Here is a 22,070-nt window from a genome sequence, read left to right as displayed (position 1 = left end):
AGCGTCTCGTAATTTCTTGTAACTTGTTGGCCTTGTGGATCAGCTAAACGTCAGCACGTCTTGAGTTCGATTTACTTCACAATCGAGTTTGAGGTAAAAGGGTAATATCACATCATCTACTTTAGACAAAATCCAGTTGACCATTCAAGCAAACTGTGTCATTCACCTTCGAACCCACGACTCGCTGCAAACTCTTCTCATTTGAAACCTGCCGCCCACCATTTCCCCATTACTTCGAGTTCACGTCAAAATTCATCTCAAATTCTCCCCAAATCCAAATCACTAACTCCCTCACCAAAAATTTGATCCCCAAAAAAAAAAAATTTTTTTTGTAATTTACTCGAATTATCAGCCGCATTGCTCGATCAGAATCCGGAAAAGCTCGAAGCTTTCTGCCCCCAGTTCGATCCCGAAACGATGTCGTTCGACGAGGAGGAGGAGGCGTTCGAGCACACGCTGCTCGTGGTCCGGGAGGTCGCAGTCTTCAAAATCCCGCCGCGGAGCACTTCCGGCGGATACAAGTGCGGCGAGTGGCTCCAGTCTGATAAGATCTGGTCGGGTCGGCTCCGGGTCGTGTCGTGCAAGGACCGGTGCGAGATCCGGCTGGAGGATCCGAACTCCAGCGAGCTCTTCGCCGCCTGCTTTGTCCACCCGGGCCAGCGCGAGACCTCCGTCGAGACCGTCCTCGACTCGTCGCGCTACTTCGTACTCAAGATCGAGGACGGCACCGGGAAGCACGCCTTCATCGGGCTAGGGTTCGCGGAGCGGAACGAAGCGTTCGATTTCAACGTGGCGCTTTCGGACCACGAGAAGTACGTGAAGAGGGAGCACGAGAAGGAGAGCAACGGCGGCGAAACCAGCGACGAGGGCCACATCGATATTCATCCCGCCCTCAATCATAGATTGAAAGTATGAAAATTTTTACTTTAATTTCACATTTCTAGTGAGCAATTTCGTTTATTTATGTCAGTTTTGGGGATCTGAAGGAAGGTGAAACGATAAGGATAAATGTGAAGCCGAAGCCGACGAGTGGGGCCGGGATGCTGTCCGCCGCCGGGCTATCCGGGACGGCGAAGGCAAAACCTATTAGTTTGGGGTTGGCTCCGCCACCTGGGTCCGGGAAAGTTAGGTCGGCTCTGCCACCACCGCCCAATGACCCTGTTGCTGCTAGAATCAGCTCTGGTGTTGTCAAGTCGCCGGATAACACAAGACGTGGATCGGACCCGTTATCGGATCTTTCCCAGATTGAGGTATGCAAATGTTAGTCATTGTTGTTTTGGCACTACATTTCTTGTTCAGCTGTAATTGTTCTTCATCTTGAATTTGGAATTCGAAGTTCAAAATCAAATGGAATGTGTCTTTGAGTTTCAGTAAATATTAGCTACAGCATTTGTCATCGAACTTAGCCGACTAAAATGCTAGAATTCCACCTTCAGCATTTGCGTTTTGATTTGTTTAATGCTCTAATCTAGTCTAAACTATGGAACTTGAGTGCATAGGAAGGCACAAATTGTTTGATCGTATCTGTGTTGATTTTATGGAGACCTTCAGTATCGATTGTTTGTTGATAGACTGATCTCTGTTGTCTATGCGTATTATTGAATTTTGATTGTATCCGTGTTGTTTGAATGGTAATGTCGAAGTATGTCTTGAGTGGCTTGCTGCTTCTGACCATCTATGGCGCATGTTTGTCATCAATGTCCCTAACTTATTTGATACAGGCCTTACCTGCCCTTCAATTCCTGATTGACCTGAAAAGTTGGTTCCGAGTCCCATTCTGAGAACGGCAAGCTCAGAATGAGTAGCTAGCCAACTTTAGTTTATGTCCACACCTTATTGTCAAGTGCGTTCAAAGTTTGAACATGTAGGAAGTGATTGCAATCAGAAAGCTTAGTTCTAGCAAATTTGGTATTGTTTTTCCTTTTGTTTCAGTTGCTTTCTTCTGCGTCCTTTGTTTTTATGTCGATCGATGCATTTCTTCTCCCACAAAGGAAAAAGATGCAAACTCTGTCAGTGCTATGGACATTTTACTTATCGTTGCCTCTTGAAGAACCCTTTTTCCATAATTCTGATTACTTATGCATTTTCTTATGATTCATTTCCAGAGGAATCTTCCCCCCGCGACCGGATCAGGCTCGACAAAGACAAGTGCAGCAGGATGGGCGGCTTTCTGATTGTGTGAGTATCTGTTAATTATCATCGAGGTCTTCATTTGATTTTTTTTTTACCTTTTTTGAGGAAAAAGGAGTGAGAGGAAGGAATATGTGAGAAAGGAAAGAAAGCACGAGGTACCAAATACTTCCATATGTGTGTTTCCCCGCAATATATTTTCGAGCTTCTTTTGTTCATTGTGCCGGCTCTTTGTCAACTTACAGTTTCATGTTTTGGCTTCTATATAATAGAGAAATGTGCCTTATCTATTTCATTTGCTATTTTCTCTGTTGTTTGTTCCTGCATGGATTTTAGTACTTGCATTATGCAATTTGACACTCTGGTCGACTAAAATAAGTTAGTTGGTCATTTTTGGTTCATTAATTTTGTAATAACAGCGCCGTCTGCCCATTAACGAAGGGGAGGAGTGCAAAAGAGAGAACGGACGTGTGAAAATCACTCCCCTGTCATTTTCGTAGAAAACTTGAAACATATGTTGCCAAAACTCAAAGTAATTGTCTTTTTCTTTACTGTATCAAGTGGTTTTTGTTGTGGCCTCCTTTCCACTAGAGTTGAGGGATAATTATCTCAGAGTGCCTTGCGGGTTACCACTAGAATAAAAGTCCATAATTTTTCCATGGCTCTTTCGGGGGAACAGTCTTTTTCACAGCGCAATATTCTAAACTAGAGTAAATTGTAGTAACGGTCCTCTAACTTTAACTTAATTGGAATAATAATCCCTTAACTGAAAATCTATTACCATTGGTCATTGGTTTCTTAATTTATCAAAACATGCAGCTATGGTTTCTCAACTAAAAATCCATTACCACTGATCCCTCAACTTTAATCCAATTAGAGAAATGGTTTCTCAATTATAATCCAATTGTAGCAATGATCCCTCAATTTTAACCCAATTGTAGCAATGGTTCTTCCAACATAACTCATTTTGATAAATGTCTAACGAAGTTGACGAAAAGGACCATAGCTAAACGTTTTAATGAGTTGAGGGATCCCAATTGTAGCAATTGTCCTTCCGACATAACTCATTTTGACAAAATTTTAATGAAGTTGACGGAAATGATCATAGCTACACATTTTGATGAGTTGAGAGACTAATAGTAATGGATTTTTAGTTGAGAGATCATTGCTCCAATTTGATTAAAGTTGAGGAACCATTGCTACAATTTACTCTCTAAACTATTTCAATTTACGGAAGGAAGATTCAAACTCGAAACGTGGCTAGTTGACCTAACATTGTTAAATGGAACGAGTAAATTATCAACAATAATAACAACAAACTCTTATCCCACTAAGTGGGGTCGGTTGTATGAATTCTAGAACGTCTCAGTGGAACGAGTAAATTATCAGAACTCTACAAATTACTGTACAGATAAAATATATCCTACAAAAGATATTAACAATGGTAAAGGTTGAAATTAATCAGCACTTTCGAGCGATGAACTGACGGTTGAGATTACTGATGATCAAACTCTGGCTTAAGAACCCAAACTGCTCCGTTTTGGTTTTTCTCCAGTTTGGCTATATCCTTCAGAAGATTCTTAAACAAGGGAAGATCCCTTGATGGTATTCTGTCCTTGAAATGCTGCACAATGGTTGAAGAATCGGTACTTCCGCCTCTTTGTTGGATGAATGTACAAATCTGACGAATCACTACTTCAGGCTGCACTCCGCCTAAGTTCTGAGCCGTCCTAGAAGTTCCAACACCGAAGGATTTTGCTATGTTAAACTGATGCTCAATTCTGGCTTCCACGGCTCCTTCTTGGTTTCCTCGAATTTTTGCCAGTAATTCAGCAAAAGATAATGCCTTTCCAGCAGGTGCCCCAGCCACAAAGCCATTTCTGCTGCTGCTGGGGACTTCGTCTGACCGTTTGGTGTTCTTGATCAACTGGGAATTCACAGCAGACCCAAATTTCCCACGGACAGCTGATGGTGCACCTGCCATTCCTGATTTCCCAGTCCATGTGGGCACAGACACACCGTCAAGGCTTCGAAGCATCCGTGACTAGCACAACACTTCCGCTGCTCTTTGTGCAACTCGGGAAGCTTGCTCATCAAGCTTCATCTTCTCTTCATCATGGGCATTCATGATTACATCATGGTTCATAGCACTCTGAAGTCAAAATTTGAACAGCATGTAAAATAATAAATAACGGGAACAGGAAGAAACCGAACAATTTCTTGATTGTTTCCGACAAAAATAATAAGTTTATTTCAATTTAAGTTCCACAGCTGGAGATAAATCCTAACATGCCCACAGTTACAGTACTATAAAAAAAATGTGTATACGTTAAACAAAGTGAAGAAACTTACATGTATCCCTTGGGCGTCAAAAAGGCACCTCAAAATATTTGTCTCTTCATCTACTTCACCGTTACTCTGGTCAGCCTTTTCTTTCCCATTCCTCCTCGATGGTCCAGCCTCTGAGTTATTCGACTTGTCAGCCACAGCACCATTGGTAGACAGTACAGAACCTCTCTGAGATTCTTGCTTATCCGGCTTATCATTCTGCGCACCAACGACTTTGGCATCTTCAGATAATTGACCAAACAGATATGCTGTTTCGGTAGACCCATTCTCTCTGTCGTCACTCCGAGTGAAAAGATCCTTCATGTCTCTAGCTTTAAAGAACCTTCTCTGCTGTGGGTTCTTCAATATCTTATTGGTCAGGAAATGCGTCTAAATTTGTCTATGATATACCTTCTCCTCTATGGTTCCACGGGTGATCAATCTATATATAGTTACATCCCTCTTCTGACCAATACGCTAAGCATGCTCCCTTGCCTGTTAAAAACACCCAGATTACAAGGTTTAACAAAGCACAAATCAACTATTCTAAACAAGGTTTAACGAAAATCCTGTAGGTATTACTTCAATAAGAAATATAATAGAAGGATCCATCCTCCTAAAATGTTCATAATTTTGCAAGGGGGACATATCTATGATTCTATCGTAAAATTTTACAGAGGAGAAGACAAGTTTCCAAGTTCAAACATTTGCATCCAACTGAAAACTAGAAGAATAGTAAGTCCACAATCATATACCTGCACGTCAGTTGAAGGGTTCCAGTCAGGATCAAAGATGATCACCCTATTTGCACCTGTCAGATTTGTTCCTAAACCACCCACCTTAGTTGTTAAAAGGAAAACAACCACATCACTTGAGTTGTTAAATTCATCTATTAAGGCCATCCTCTGTTTGATGGGAGTAAGACCATCCATCCTCCGGTAACTATAACCATCAGCAACCAGAAACCTTTCAATAATGTCAAGCATTTGCTGAGTTTGCGAAAAAAGAAGAACACGATGCCTTTGATCCTTCCAAACTTTAAGCACTTGTGAAACAACTTTTAATTTCCCACTGCGTTCAAGATTCCCATAATCTGGATTCTGGCCACAATGTTCCCTCTCAAGCAGTTCAGGCTGGTTGCAGATCTTATGCATGACATCAATTCCATAAAGAGAATTCCTATTAGCATCCATAATCTGTTCTACATCAGAACTAGCAAGAAATGCTCTATAAGCAGATCTTTGTTCATCAGTGAGGCTACAAAAGATGACATGTTCAATCTTCTTAGGAAGCTGGGCATTCACATCAGCCTTCATGCGCAGAAGAAGATACGGCATGATCAAGTCTCGCAAAACCACAGCACACCTGCACAATGAAAATAGTTTAGACTGAAAATACGAGAAGTTTGAGGAGTAATCTATTTTATATTTTTTTTTTCCTTTAGGATGAACCTGTAAGATAGTTAAGGAATTTCTAAAATTTGAAGTTACACATTCAAAGTTACACAAAATAATACATAAGTACTCTGAACGAATCTTGACATATATATATGAGTTGGGCCATTTGGATATTTGAAAATATCAATGCAAACCTGTATGCAGTAGATACTTGTAATGGTGAAGCATTCGCACAACCACCAACAGATATGGGAACTGCAAACTCAGCCTCAAATATGGGCAAGACTCCCAACTTTCCAGGGAAAACAAAATCAAACTAGGACCACAGTTCAGTCAGCTTGTTCTGAATTGGTGCACCCATCATTATAATACGGTGTACTGTTTGTAACTGCTTACAAACTAGAGTAATTTCTGCATTTGGGTTCCTGATTCGGTGTCCTTCATCCAAAACTGCATAACCCCAATCAACATCGAGCAAACTTTTCCCTACAATACGGAGTTGCTCATAAGTTGTAATAGCAACCCGGATTCTGACCTCAAAACACGGTTGACCAAGGAATCCCATTTTTTGATGCTTTTAGACGATTCTGGTCTCACATAATCACTGTCGGATGAACCTTCACTATCAGAATCACTTTCATCAGACTTTGATCCTTTTTTTTTCAGTAGCAGGCTCTCGAGCTGAGTCGTGAAGTAACTCCACATGAAAGCTTGGGTACCATTTTTTAGCTTCCCTTTTCCATTGGCACAAAAGTGTAACTGGGCAGATAATAATGCTCAGTTTATACATTCGACTGAAATGCAATGCACCGAGGAAAGACAGAACCTGGATGGTTTTACCAAGACCCATCTCATCTCCAATAGTTCCGCCTGCTCTTTGGCAATGCAGCTCCCATAGCCACCGGACCCCTACCTTCTGATAGTCAAAGAGTTGGTTAAAAATGTACTCCGGAATTTTCAGCCCCCCTTCTAGGGTAACATGCGGATACTCATCATCATCATCATCTTGGTTTTCTTCTTCACAGCTGGGAGTGTCGTCTGCAAGAAAAATAACACGTCTCATTACTTTGCAGATTTCTATTGTCAAGCAAGGAAAATAGATATTAAGCAACATACTTGATAATATCTTGTAAAGAATAAATATACACTATTAAAACAACTTCTGTTTTACAAAACACTTAACTGTACCATACATCTGCCTAACACCACCATAAGCAATGACAACACTGAACATACCACTTTCATGCAAATTATTTTCCTCAAAATAAATGCGCTTTCTCCATCTTTTGTCAGGCAAAGGACGCTTCCTTTTCTTTCCTGAACTTTTATTCCTCTGTGTACCATTTTCTAAGGATTAAGGAATTTTAAGTGGTTTCCTTAGCCTCTAAAAGGATAAGTTGGTGGATCAAACTTTGGTAGAGCTTCTGGATCAAGCAGCTCTGTAGCTGGGCGAGCTTGAGCAGCCTCTGAAAGCGACTGCACTGCTCTAGCAACACTGGCTGAAACAAAATCATCACTCCTGCCTTCTTCTGCAAGAACACTACGCCTCTGAGATGGCCCTTGTTCTTGAAGGCTACGCCCAAAGCCCTTTAGCTTATGGAAAGGAGTCAAAATTCCTTTCCGAACTAATTCATCCCTTTCCTGGCATATCAAAAGCATCAACTTTGTTATCCTTGTTATTAGGTAATCCATCTTACACATCAAAATTTACAAAGCAGAACAAGGTGAGAGATTAAAGAACCATGTTCAGTCCAAGGGTGTCAACTCACCGTTTCAACAAAGCCTGCAGATGCTGCATCCAACACGGCATCAAGGTCGTCATCCTCATCAAATGAGACCGTTTTAATCCTTTTTTCTTGATTTTCTCCGGATTTCTGAACTTGTTTCAACTTCCTCTTGGGTGCAGGCTTGTCCTTGACAATATCTAATAAGACTCTGCTGCGCACAATACCCTTGGATGGTCTTCCCTTGCCTAAATCCGAAAGCTCCTTCTCAAGTTGCACCTTTGTTTTCTTTAGAATTCTTAGCCGGTCAGTAGCCAGGGCATGCTGGAGGTTATGCTCTTTATTTCCCGGCTCTGCGCCATCACCACCATCATGATCACCATCTTCACTCCCTGCTTGTTCTGGTTCAACAGTGGACTCAACAGCATCGATTTCAAACTCACCTGCCCTCAATTTGTTATACAATTTGACCTCGCTGGCCACCAATGGATAAACACCATCCACTTTCTCAAGTCGTTCCTCCTCCTCATTACTCTCTCCAACTTCACTTACATTACTACCATTGCCATTGTTGTGCACCTGCAGTTCAACTCGTAAGATCCAATTAACTATTCCATCACTCTCCCCATCTTTTCGGAGCTTAAAAACACGATTTTGAAAATTTCGATCATCTACTTGCAATGCAATATATAATCCAGATTAAAACAACGAATTCAAGCAATTCCACATACCCCTGATAAAATGTCCCTCTCGATATCCTCCGGAATCGCCGCCGTTGCTCCTTTCAAACTGTTGAGCAAAATTGCACCTTCGTCTTCCACCATGCTATTGCAAACGTGAAATTTGAGGCAATTTTTTCTGATAATTTCAATTAGCAACAGCATTTAAGCATGCATTCGAATTCAATTAAGCAGAAAATCCCCAAAAATCCAACACAAAACATCAAACAGAAATCGAATTCGATAAATTACGTACCGAATTCAGATATTATTGGTTCACAGAAGTGAAATCCTCTCTCTTCTCTCTTTCTCTTTCTCTTTCCTACTGTGAGAGGGTTTTGAACCTACTGTTCGGTTGCTGTTTCTATGGCTCGCGAGGGGCACACGATCATTAACCTGCGCACCCTCTCCGTCGCATCCGAGAAGTAAACTTCCACGGCTTTCTCACTTATCGCGGCAAAGGCGTGGCTCCGGTCCTGCGGTTCTTAATCGAAACTAATCAAAAATGATTTGAACTTTAAGTTTTAATCAAAAAAAAAGAAAAAAAAAAAATTATAAGTAAATAGTAACATAAGTAATTTTTTAAGATAAAATTTTTATGCATAGTAAAGACATGACATATCGTTCACGTAATCTTCAAATTTAAAATATCAACGCATGTTACAACAGCTCCACTCCCTTGTTTCTACGCGCCCTCCCGCGGTTCTTGAACGGCTTGATATAGATCTGCAACGAAGAATGCGATCAGGCAATGAATGACTTTATTTACTTTCATAAATGGGGAGAAACTGTGTACGTCATTTCACCTGGAAAAATTATATTATGTTTTTTGCTTCAAGTACTATCCAGGATCGACATTGTGATCATGCAATTTCTGATTGTCTGGTTAAATCATTTGAATACCGGTATATACTTTCTTCATTGGACCTGCTTTCTCGCTTGTAATTATCGCTCGTATTTCATACGCAAATTATAGAGAGGAGCTATCTAGAAAAAGAATATGTGGCTGATCAAAGTATATTTCATTGATACGTGAATAAGTATATATACAATTATATTCCTTGCATAGCAAGGACTCTTCTTACAAGTTAGGAATACAATCATAATTTAATTCTAACTATTTTTCTATTTGTCTAACACTCCCCCTCAAGTTGGAGAGTGGATGTCAGGAACTCTCAACTTGTGCAACATAGTCGAAAACTTTTCCTTTTCGAGAGGCTTCGTGAATAGATCTGCCAACCAACATACTTGCTCATTATAATGCCATCTACAATCTTATCTCGTATAAAGTGACAATTCATCTCAATGTGATGAGTTCGCTCATGGAAAACGGGATTATCGGCTATATGCAACGCCGCTTGATTATCACCAGTGTTCTAAAAATCGGCCTAGGCGCTGGGCGGTGGAGCTCAGACCCAATTTAGACCAAAACGTTCAATTAGGCGGCCGTCTAGACGGTTTGAATCTGGTTGCAATTTTTGCAACTGGATCTACAACTTCCGATCTCGTACATAGCAGCAGAGCTCCGGCGAATTTCTGCGACTTTGTGAAGATGAGAGAGAGAGAGAGAGAGAGAGAGAGAGAGAGAGTATTAAACATTTCAATCTGTGGTGGCGCAAGTTGGATTTGAGATCCAATTTTGAGGTTTTGAAAGTGAAAGGCCGAAGAAGAAGAACGAAGATGAGGCATGAGGGAAGAGAGTGCCAGATGGTATGGGTTCTTGGGTGATGTGAAATAGTGGTTTTAATTATGAAACCACCCACTCATCAGATGATTTTAAATATGAAAGCACCCACTTGCGTGGGTTTTTTTTGTAGTTTTAAAAGTTTGGGATGTATATTATATGTATATAAATGTTATATAAATTATAAATTATAAATCATTTAGATAATATTTTGTTTTTTTTTTTCCTAGGCAAGCATATTAGATATGCACATAAAACATTCACATATGCATGTTCTTCTATAAGAAATAACATATTATTCAATAATTATTTACATCTGATATAGTAAATTTAATTAATTCATATAATATATAAGAAATTTATCTAAATCCGCCTAGCGCCCGCCTAGCTGCCTAGGCGCTAGGCGCTAGCCCACTGCCCGACTAGTGCCTAGTGTTTTTTAGAACCTTGATTATCACAAAATAAAACGGAAATGGTCAATTAAAGGAATGTTCAAATCCTTCAACAAAAACCAGAGCCAAATTACCTCACAATAAGCACCTGCCATAGCCCTATATTCCGCTTTAGCTGAAGAGAGCGAAACAATTTTCTGTCGCTTTGTCCACTATGAAATCAAAGAATTTCCCAATAATACACAATACCCAACAGTCGACTGGCTAGTAATAAGACAACTCGCCCAATCAAAGTCGCAAAATGCAGTTAACTTAATTTGGTTGTCTGAACGGAAGAGTAAGCCTTGACTTACAGTGGACTTCAAATAACGAACAACTCGAAGCGCAACATCCATATGAGGTATCTGTGGCTCGTGCATAAAACAACTTATAACATGTACATGACAGGTAATATCCGGCTGGGTTATAGTGAGGTAGATCAACCAACCTACTAAACGCCAATACTTTTTAGGATCATTGAGAAGTTATCCTACTAAACGCCATTTTTCATCCATTTTTCATCCTTTATCAAATAATTTTGGATCAAGAAACCTCAATACCCAGAAAATATTTTAAATCACCAAGGTCCTTAATCCGAAAATTATTACGGAGAAAAAAATTCAGAGAATCAATGGCACCCATGTCGTTGCTTGTAATCACAATATCATCCACATAAATGAGCAAGGTTGTGAAACAAGTACTTAAATTTTTTGTAAACAATGAATAGTCAGCTTTGGATTGTTAGAATTTTTTTTATATACCTAATTATTAGAATTTTTTTTTCTAATAATCCAATGTATTATCATAAATATAATTTTTTTTATATACCTAATTATTAGAAATTTTTTTTTGGGTGCCCCTTTCAAATTTGGGTCCTGGACAACCGCACTAGTGGCATTGGGCCTGGACTGGGCCTACTCATGGCAACAACTTGCCCTTTTCGTATGTTGGGGTTTGTCGTTCTTTTCATAAATGGTCCTACTTTTTATGATAATACATTGGATTATTACTCGATATTGACAACAAAACAAAAATAATGAATGCTAATGATTAGTCGTCCACACGCGTGACTGGCCATTTGTGCAACTAAGAACCACTAGTGCATATTAATTTCACAATACATCAACTACTTGTGGTTATAACTCGCTCGAGCCTTGCATGAGAAAATAAAAGGGAGAATATTTTCCCAAGATTTTGTAACTTACGACGAATATTCAATTTCAAAGTCTAAAGGGTAATACGTGCATTACACATGATTCTAAAAAACAAGTGTGTGATATTTCAAACGTCAAAATATACTTTTGAAAAGAGTTATATATGAATTATTTAAAACTTTTCAAATTAAAAAAAAAAAAAATGTAAAAAGCAAATATTTTCGACCAACTGGGCTACAAAACTTTTCCTATTCATATCATTGGCCTTCTTTATTTTAAATTAAGAGAATAATTGGGAAAGAAAGGATACGCAACCCGCGGGAAAACTTTGAACATAAACACATGGAAGTGGAAGAACCCGGCCACCCACGCGAATCTTCGCCGATCAGTTTCTAGCCAGATCCAACGCACCAAAAAATAAAATTAAATAAATAAAAGTTTGTTAAATCATTAATTATTTTTCAAAATCCAAGAGGAAAATTCGAAGGAAGATGGGGAGCTATATATGCCAATATACAAATGGAGGGAAGATGTGTCTCCCTCTGCTGCCCACAACACGCAGAAGAGAGAGAAAGTGAGGAGAGAGAGAGAGTTTATTTAGGGTTCTCGCGGATCGCATTGTCTTTTCTTTTCTGCCCGTCGCTAAGTTTACGCGGTAATCCGAATTCTCAGCCCCAAATTTTCAATTTCCTTTTTCTCCAAAAATTTTCATTCCTACAATGCTCGATTTGCATGCAATCGATTGCATTCGATGTGTTTCGTGATCGGAATTACAATGCAGATGGCTCGCGATTGAGAAATTCACGTTGCGATTTTGGCATGGTGGTGGGCTGCATTGCTAGGAGGAGGAGGCAATGGATTCGGCAAGGAGTTGGCTGCAGAAGCTTCAGCCGCGCGACAAGATGAGGAACTCGACGAGGAGGAAGGAGCCGTGCGCCGGCGGCGATGGAGGCGGAGACGAGTCGAATATGGACGAGGAGGCACTTTCCAATGTTACGAAGCAGAAGGCTGCGGCGGCGAAGCAGTATATTGAGAACCATTACAAGGAGCAGATGAAGAACCTCCTGGAGCGAAAGGAACGGTATATATACATTGAATTGATGAATTTGGATTTTTGTTTTGGGAAATTGGGAAAATTGTAGAATTTAGCAATTGTAACGCTAAATAATGCAGCTTTGTGATAATTTCTTGTTGGATTTACTCATATCAGCACAGAAATTTAAACCAGCTTTTTTGAGTTTCTTTCGATTTCAATTTAGTAAATTATGATTCTTTACGGCAGACGAAATATGTTAGAGAAAAAGTTGGCTGATGCCGACGTCTCTGAGGAAGATCAAAGCAACCTTCTGAAGTTCTTGGAGAAGAAAGAAACCGAATACATGCGCCTTCAGAGGCATAAAATGGGTGTTGATGATTTTGAGTTGTTGACTATGATCGGCAAGGGAGCATTTGGTGAGGTATATGTTTTCCATCAAGATCTTGTACTTGTATCGTCTTCTTCAGTTTGAATAGCTTTAGAAGTGTTTTTGGTCTCTGTATATGGGGAATGCGGAGTTAGTGAATACATGTTTGGCTACTAAAAGAAAAATGTTACATGAAGTAGAGACCGTTAATGAAACAAAAAGTTCAGTTTCAGCGTCCCAGCACAGCGTGGAGTCTTTGTCTTATGGGGCTGATATAAGTGTTTGACCAGTAAAATGTTACTTCATGGTGCAGGTTCGTGTATGCAGGGAAAAGACGACTGGTTCTGTATATGCCATGAAAAAGCTAAAGAAATCAGAGATGCTTCGTAGAGGCCAGGTAATTGGTTTATTGTTCTTCCATTCAAATTACTGAGGTAATTACAACTGTATTTAATGCCACTTGCTTTATATTATGTTTAGGTAGAGCATGTCAAGGCTGAAAGGAACTTACTTGCTGAGGTGGACAGCAATTGCATTGTCAAGCTGTACTGTTCGTTTCAAGATGATGACTATCTTTATCTTATAATGGAATACTTACCGGGAGGAGATATGATGACTTTGCTTATGAGAAAGGATATTTTGACTGATGATGAAGCTAGATTCTATGTTGCCGAAACAGTTTTGGCTATTGAATCTATCCATAAACACAATTACATTCATAGGTTTGTTGTACAAATTCACAATTCACACTGATTTTTCTGACAAATTTGGCAACAGAATTTTATGGGACTGTGAAATGGAGGTTAACCTAGTCTCTTTTGCATATAACAGGGATATTAAGCCTGACAATTTGCTACTCGATAGATATGGACACTTGAGACTGTCAGATTTTGGGTTGTGTAAACCTTTAGACTGCAGTACTATCCGAGAAGATTTTTCAGTAGCACCCAATGCTAATGGCGCTGCACAGAATGATGAACGTCCTGCAGCTCCAAAACGAACACAACAAGAGCAACTGCAACATTGGCAGAAGAATAGGAGAATGCTTGTAAGTTATATACCACTATGCAATCTAATATCTGCTTGAGAGTAGACAAAAGATGAAGTGATTCTTTGTGGATGCACAACGTTGTCATTTATGATCTTTTTTGTAGAATGTTGAAAATGTGTCATTCCTTAAATTGTTGATATATGCCTATTGCAGGCTTATTCGACTGTTGGTACCCCTGACTATATTGCTCCAGAAGTTCTGTTGAAAAAAGGTTATGGGATGGAATGCGATTGGTGAGTATTATGCATTTTAGCAATAGGATGTTTGAATGTTTAACACCGATGAATTAATTCCAATATGTTTTAAATATCAATTGAGATCTCTTTACATAGACTCCATTTTTGTTAATCAACAATCAGTTGGAGAATCATGTGGCATACGATCACTATTTTTACCATATACTTCATTTTTGTTAAATCAACAATCAATTGGAGAATCATGTGGCATAACAATCACTACTTTTACTGCCTTTTATATTTTAATGGGACCATTTTTGAAATTGGTGTACCATATCACTTTTATGGACCATAAACTGAAGAGCGACCTTGTTTTTCGATGCCTGGATTGACCGAGTTGTGATTTTTGTTGATACACAGGTGGTCACTTGGTGCTATTATGTATGAAATGCTTGTGGGTTACCCACCCTTCTATTCTGACGATCCAATGTCAACATGCAGGAAGGTAAAGTTTAGAAATATTGAAAGTCAGATTGTTCTCTTTTAAAAAGTCTCAACCATAATTCCCTTGGGCTTTTTTGTGTGTGGCTTGTGATGTCTTATTTCACCATTTATCCTATCCTATCCTATTTTCCTGACGTTTTCTGTCTTGCTCATCTCTTGTAGATTGTAAACTGGAAAACTCATTTGAAATTTCCAGAAGAAGCAATGCTATCTCCAGGGGCAAAAGATCTTATTAGTAAACTTTTGTGTAATGTCAACCTAAGGTTGGGAACAAATGGCTCAGATGAAATAAAGGTGTTGTATGGTGTGTCCTGTTCTAAGTTTGTTTGATTTGCTCATGAACTTGTTGCATATAATGGGAATTACCTTGCTGCTGATTCCTATTTCAGGTTCATCATTGGTTCGATGGGACTGAGTGGGATAAGCTTTATCAAATGGATGCTGCATTTATTCCTGAGGTCAATGATGATTTGGATACTCAAAATTTTGAAAAGTTCGATGAGGTATAGATGTCCCTCAGTTTTTGTGCATTTTGTCACGCTATTTGTGGTGAGCATATCATGTTGCTCATAGTTTGATGAATACCTATTTCCGTATGCAGGCTGACCATCAAACTCAGAGTTCATCCAAAACTGGTCCCTGGAGAAAGGTAAAATTATGATTTTTATTCTTTTCACTCAGCTATTGTCACCGATTTATGTATCGAATTTGTCACCATTGTTTGTTAGATAACTCGCCCTACAAGCTACCCCTACCACACCCCTAAATCTTTCCAAATTTTCCCCTAATATTTTTCTCTCCCCATTTTGCAGATGCTCTCTTCTAAGGACATTAATTTTGTGGGCTATACCTATAAAAACTTCGAAATTGTTAACGATTATCAAGGGCCTGGGATGGGTATACCTCTTTCTATCTTCCATGAACTTGCTGGAGAACCTTATCGTTCGTTATATATTGGTATCAGTTTCGAAGTTTTCTACATACGTGGCATATACATGGATTTTTTTTTATGGTTCATGTCACGCAATGTGTGAGTAAACCCGAAAACGTGTGGTCTTGGGTATGGCAATTTTCTGTTTTATGTAAACTTGGGTGTCTTCTTTCTATGTAGCCTCGTTGAAGAAGAAAAACGCCAAATCGAAAAGACCATCTGTAAAAACACTCTTTGGTAAGTACATATATTGCTGCCCAGCATTTAAAGTTTTAATCCAGGATTGGGCAAATGTCTTTTACATTTCTCACCCTTTTGTGCTCACTTGATGCAGATGAAGAGTCAGAGAAGTCTGAGACATCAGAAACATCCGATAGCGGAAGCAGTCATCATGTGCAAGGGAGCTTTTTGAACCTCTTGCCTCCCCAATTAGAAGTATCTCAAAACCGGGAGGAGTCTTCCTGACCTGACCAATCCATCACACGGACTAGGAGCTTGTTCTCAATTGCATTTCGGCTTTCAAGTGGCAAAGGATACAATTCTCAGACGCTGCCTTCTACGCCTGTATTTTTCCGTGGCTATACCGGCTGGAGCTTCGAGGTTTCGAACAAAAACTCAAGAGGCTCTTGAGGCCCGAAGAAAGGTAGTGCAGTTTGAAGCCACTAATTCTAATTGAGCCTTTTTCTTGGACAAAGCATCCTGTAAGTTTTCTCTGTCTTGAAAGATGAAAGTAAAACTGAAGAGTAAATACTACCCAAATTCAATTTACCACAACTAACGTGTAATTCTTGATGTAATTCTACCAAAATATTCTACAAACACACTCGAATTTGTTTGCAGTATACATGTGCTATTCACTTTATTAACTAATTACACCAATGTACGCGTGTTTTTTACTTATCAGCAATTAATGTCAATGAAATTTGAACTCAGAACCTCATCTAACATGATGGAAATTAAGTTGTCAGACCAAACGGTTATTAAGTTAATCTTTCTCTTCTTTGAATTTTGTGCTTCTAGTCTTTTACTTTATAAATCAATCTATCAAATAGGAAAAAGCACCAACTGAATTGGTTACGAATTTCAGTTGGTTGCGAACTTTTAATCATAAGTAGTATTGGAAGAATTTGTAGTTGGTTTTATTTGAATGTATCTTTCCGATCAAATTTATTTGAACGAATGATGCCACCTTATGTCATGCTTACTGTGACTATGTCGTGTACTGTATATTATATTTTTCATTTATTTAATTTATTTTTATCTTTCAGTCGAAAACATAGAGAGTATGACGATTTCGTAGAATGCACGTCGACTGGGAATCTCATTGGAGGCCAAATGAATTTAGGGCGTAATTTGAAAATTTCTCCAATTACGGATAATATTATTATTCTTCCTGGTGGGGCTGTGTTTGCTCCAAGTTTGCCGTATGGCGACTATATAGACCATAGGGGCCGTTTGGTACGCAGACGGGATGAGACAGAACGGGATGGGACGGGACGGGACAAGACGGGACGGAATAGTGGTTCTATATGATGTTTGATATGCACATGACATAACGAGAGAGTTGTTCCGTTTTGCGTTTGGTAAACGCAGGACGGAACGGAACCAAAACATTAAAATGACTAACTTACCCCTTTTCCGTCTGTTGTTTGGAACAATGTTTGGGACGGGACGGAACACTTTTTTTTTTTTCCTTCTTCTTGCTGCTACTTATCTATGATATATTTTGTACACTATACTTGGATGTGTTCATATTTCGTACCGCATATAACAGAAAACAAGAGACATATATTTGTACTTTGTTGCTCATATAATTAATTTAGTGGGATAATACGTCAATTAATTTTATGTGATTTAAAAAAATAATAGGGTGAGAGCATGCCATTCGCTTGGCACTTGGCACATGGCAGTGTAGCCACAATATGTATATGGTTATGTATTACATATGAAGAGGTTGGCGTGATAGAATAACCGTTGATGCAATGACTATGTTGGAATCTTTGACACAATCTGCTTTCATCTCTTCGTCATCACATTGAAGTGCAAATTATGTCAAACAATCTGTATATTATAGGTTGAGCTGTGAGACAATTGGATGTCTATGGCATTGGTTGTCAAACAAGGATGAAAAATATATAAGTTTAATGATATTATCTTGCTAAAGCAATAAACATGAAATATCCAGAACTTAAACATGAAATCCCAAATTAAACATTCGTCCTGACTTCAGAAGAAAAAAAAAAAAAAAAAAAAAAAAAAGATAATGTCTTACTAAACCCCAAAAGTTGATGTAGTTCATATCATACTAAACCCCCTAATGCTCAGATGCCATCCATATACATTTTAATGAAATCTGCCTTGTGAGAGTCATCTAGGGTACACCAAATACTCATCATATCAGTATCTTTCACTAATTTCATTAAATTCTCAGCACCTGATCATATGGGAGACCCATGGCCTGAAGCTGAGAAAGTAACCTGGCTTTCGCTTCTCTCAAAGTAAAACTTTCACCTAAATTCTTCATTTCAGTAATTGCTTTATCCCAACCTTCACGGATAACAGCTACAATATTTGCATCAGCATCATTCTTATTCCTCTTCCTAATAGGTTGAGATGCACTAGATGTACCAACAGAAAGAGATGGGGTAGGTGAAGTCAGAGGCATCTCGAATGTCTCATCGCCATCCTCATTTTTCAATCCCATGTTTTCGATTGCATATGCTGCTGATTCAGCCATACTACCCGTGACTCGGTCTCTCCCAAACACCGTACACAAGGATACAACGGAAATGGCTTATTTGGTTTGTAAGATGCATTAGGATGTTTCTACAATAAGAACCCAAAGAAATCAAAGTTATACTTTTAAAGCAACTAATTGAAAAAGAATAAGAAACAAAATGTACCTTTACGCACAACTAAAGTACATCGTCACTATCCACAACAACACATTTTTTTCGTCATCCCAACCAAATCCAGAGGTATTCATCATGTCATATGCAGAGGAACACTTTTCTTTTAGACGCTTCAACTTGTTTTGTATATGCTTTGGCTCTATATTAATGCCCGAAATCATCTCCCCCATCTTCATGGCAACCATTACAAATGTACCAGCCTTAAAACTGTTGGTCTCACACCTAACACCATCAACTACCATCTCCTCGAGGATGGTAAGCAATACATCCTCGTCATGATCATTCCAATTACGTGAGGCGGCCATATAATCCATCAAAGAAGCCATAATATTACATATGTAAAACAAAGAAACATATTGTTAGTGGAGCAAACATGATGCAATTAAGTTAATATCTGCCTACAACTTTTTACAAAGCTAAATTACTTCCTAGTGGAAAAGGTAATTCAGTGAACAATATATATGATCAATTAAAAAGCAAATCCAGTGAACAATATATATGTTTTTTTTTCACTGTTGTTTTGGGCAGTATTGCAACTCTTTGGTTTTCATATACAGCATCAGGAGGTGCAGCATCAGTAGGCTGAAAGCATTAGTGATACATCATTAGTAGGTGCAGCATTAGTATTACCTAGTAAGACAACTTACGACGAGTAAGAAGGGACTAAAACGAAGAAATGAAAAAGCCATTGTAACCAGCGTTTTTTTGTCTTTTATATTCATACGCTTGATTCTACAATATGAAGAAATGAAAAGGCCATTGCAATCAATTTGCTGCAATTTATTTTGCTAAATGTTTATTCTCTGTCTTTTACTTTATTGTTAGTATTTTCTTCTTGCTGATAATTTAAGCAATAAAAAACAAACATCTCAATAGTCTTCAAACAATAAAAAAACAATTACAGCAATCATCTCAGTAAAATGTCATCAAACAATAAAAGACAATTACAACAACTACCATGTCAACCAATTTTCAAGCCCTCCTTTCTCTCCACTCATCATATATTTCTCTTGCAAGATCATCCCTCTATTGAGTCCATGTTAGGCTTGACTCAACGGTTTCAATGTAGGCTAATACTTCTGGTAAATCTTCCCCTATAGGCAATTCATCAAATGCAAGCCTTGCATTTTCCTCAGGATCAACCGCCATATACATTCTAATAAAATTATAAAGTAAACTACATGATGTGATCATTCATCCCTGAATCTTGATTAGATAGTAGGAAGGACTTCGCAAGATAGCCCAACGTCTTTTGAGGAGGCCAAAACATCTCTCAATGACATTCCTAGCACGTGAGTGTTTCATATTAAAATATTCTTCATGATTCCTAGGTGCACGTGAATTGTCTTCCCACTCTTGCAAATGGTATCTAGTGCCTCTATACAGTACCAGAAAACCCTCACTATTCGTATATCCGGAATCAACCAAATAATATGTACCTATATTAGTTGATAGTAAATTTTAGTTCTTGGCCAACAAAGGTGAGGAAGAATACTAGCTACTTGTCTATCTTACCGGTTGGGACCTTGAGACCATTAGCTCTAGTACCAGCGTCACCAAGAACTCTCGAATCAGTAGTTGATACATCCCAACCAGATAACACATATACGAATTTGAGGTCATGTGTGCATACACCTAACACATTAGTTGCTATATGACCCTTCCTTGTTCTATATCTTGGTCTATCGACCTCAGGCACAGTGACCTCTATGTATGTTCCATCTAGCGCTCCTAAGCAACCCTAGACAAAAGAAAAACTTATATTAATTACCAACTACAAATAATTTTGTTATTAATGATTTTACTATGATACTTACCTTAAAACATTTCCATCTCGATTCCGTGCAATCCTTTGGGATAGGGTTTGGTTTTGCAAACAACACGTCTTGCAAATTGAGCAACGCACACAATACTCTGTGAATATACCGACTAATAGTTTCACTAGACCTAATGAATCTAACTTGCATTGACTTGTTTTTATTGTGGTGGGCTAATATGTTAACAAAAGTAGCTACTTGCTCCTCTGTTGTAACATAACCATCATCTACCAACCCACCACGAATTTGTAGTAAATCACATAAAACTGCAAATGCATTCTTATCCATTCGCAACTTCCACAAACAGTTAGTATCACTCAATCGCATGATACGATTTATTTCCTCTCTCCTAACATGAAGTCCAACAAATGTCCTCAGCTCTAAACTAGCTCCTTCACGTTGTCTCATTTGTTGATGTCTATACCTCAACAATTGTGCATTCATAGTAAAGATTTGTGCCATTATAATCCAAACGTTCAAAAGAACAAAGAATTGAGTCTCATATTCATCCATACCTTCACATGCAAAAAAACAACACATGAATGAATGGAGCATCAACATAAGCCGGATTCAATTACAAACGTATGATTAAATGGTAAAATAAAGTGGAGCTTCATATCCTAATTGCAATTCTTAAAGTGTAGCATCAACTTTGTCATGCACTGAAAATCTGAGTGCAACATCAGTGATGTTGCTGATGCAGCATCACTGATGCAACATCAGTAGGCTGAAAGCAGCAGTAGGTGCAACATCAGTATTAGCTTGTAATGTAATTAATGAAGTTTCTAATTTGTGATTACCTAAAAATTAAGTTAATTAACATATATAGTTTAATCACTGTCAGAACAAGCAAACAAATTAGAAGTCACAAAGATGCTTGGATTTCACATATGGATGGGGTTGCAAATTGTAAAATTTTGCTAAATTATCTTTGAGCAATTTCTTTGCCATTCAAGATCATGTTATGTTTGTGTTGGTCTCTCTAAAATTTCTTCATTAAACATGTTATAAAGAAAATGGATGAAGATGAAACAAAGTCTCGTCTTTCTTTGCATTCTACAATTGCTCCTGATAAATTAAGAATTGGATATATCCATGAAATTTTCTAGTTGGAGCTAACGTTACCCTTTATTGCTAACAAATAGTACCTGCATTTTTACCCCTTTAATATGTTCATGCATTTATAATGCAGATTGGAGTTCACTATGGTGGAAAGTTTTATGAATTAGTAAGCAATTATTTGTTTACAAATTCGAAAACGATTGATTCACTTAAGTTCCTAATCAAAATAACATAAACATTCACACTAATAAAGAACTTGGAAAATGGTATGAACCTCCAACTGTTTACATCTTCCCATCTTATGTAAAAATAAACATCACGTATGGGTTCTTCCACTGGATGATATCCATTTTTAGACCTACCACTTCACCCAACAGATGGGTTCCTCCACTAACAGTATAAAAAAGTTTTAAATTACAATTAAACTTACTATTTTGTATCTTCATCTCCCATTTCGTGTTCTCTCTTTCTCATGACAAACCAAAAACACAAACTTCCTAAAATTGGAGTCATTTCATTCCTCCTTGAAACAATTTTTAATTTTTTTGTTGCTGCAGTAGAGCAACCTCCCTTATCACAAAACCTCAAATAAATAAAAATAAAAATAAAAAATTAGTACAAAAGACCCCATCCATTTTTCTCTTCCA

General features: G+C 38.4%; 2 protein-coding genes and 1 pseudogene across 3 annotated transcripts; 2 read left to right on the top strand and 1 right to left on the bottom strand.

The window, feature by feature from the left end:
• The first annotated feature begins 146 nt into the window (after nucleotides 1-146).
• Nucleotides 147-2,432, top strand: LOC137729026 (uncharacterized protein At1g03900-like). The gene is made up of 3 exons (XM_068467844.2): nucleotides 147-909; nucleotides 987-1,250; nucleotides 2,106-2,432. Exons 1-3 carry the CDS (start codon nucleotides 418-420, stop codon nucleotides 2,172-2,174), a joined length of 825 nt encoding a protein of 274 aa, XP_068323945.2. The 5' UTR covers nucleotides 147-417; the 3' UTR covers nucleotides 2,175-2,432.
• Nucleotides 2,433-3,452: 1,020 nt separating this feature from the next.
• LOC137728388 (protein CHROMATIN REMODELING 8-like) lies at nucleotides 3,453-8,753 on the bottom strand (annotated as a pseudogene). Its single transcript, XR_015952705.1, has 8 exons — nucleotides 8,555-8,753; nucleotides 8,311-8,437; nucleotides 7,625-8,158; nucleotides 7,092-7,496; nucleotides 6,050-6,893; nucleotides 5,214-5,823; nucleotides 4,483-4,953; nucleotides 3,453-4,282 (listed from the first exon to the last, which is right to left on the bottom strand). The product of XR_015952705.1 is annotated as a protein CHROMATIN REMODELING 8-like (transcript).
• A 3,144-nt stretch (nucleotides 8,754-11,897) lies between these two features.
• Nucleotides 11,898-16,511, top strand: LOC137729759 (uncharacterized). Its single transcript, XM_068468779.2, has 14 exons — nucleotides 11,898-12,222; nucleotides 12,349-12,648; nucleotides 12,850-13,024; nucleotides 13,284-13,367; nucleotides 13,451-13,692; nucleotides 13,802-14,018; nucleotides 14,175-14,254; nucleotides 14,618-14,702; nucleotides 14,864-14,995; nucleotides 15,091-15,204; nucleotides 15,303-15,350; nucleotides 15,514-15,598; nucleotides 15,813-15,869; nucleotides 15,967-16,511. The coding sequence occupies exons 2-14, from the start codon at nucleotides 12,422-12,424 to the stop codon at nucleotides 16,095-16,097; spliced, it is 1,677 nt and encodes a 558-aa protein (XP_068324880.1). The 5' UTR covers nucleotides 11,898-12,222; nucleotides 12,349-12,421; the 3' UTR covers nucleotides 16,098-16,511.
• Nucleotides 16,512-22,070: the final 5,559 nt, after the last annotated feature.

The sequence above is a fragment of the Pyrus communis genome, chromosome 10, assembly GCF_041283825.1.
Source record: "Pyrus communis isolate YQ-2024b chromosome 10, ASM4128382v1, whole genome shotgun sequence".
NCBI classification, from domain to species: domain Eukaryota; kingdom Viridiplantae; phylum Streptophyta; class Magnoliopsida; order Rosales; family Rosaceae; genus Pyrus; species Pyrus communis.
This window is presented reverse-complemented; position numbering and strand designations above follow the sequence as displayed.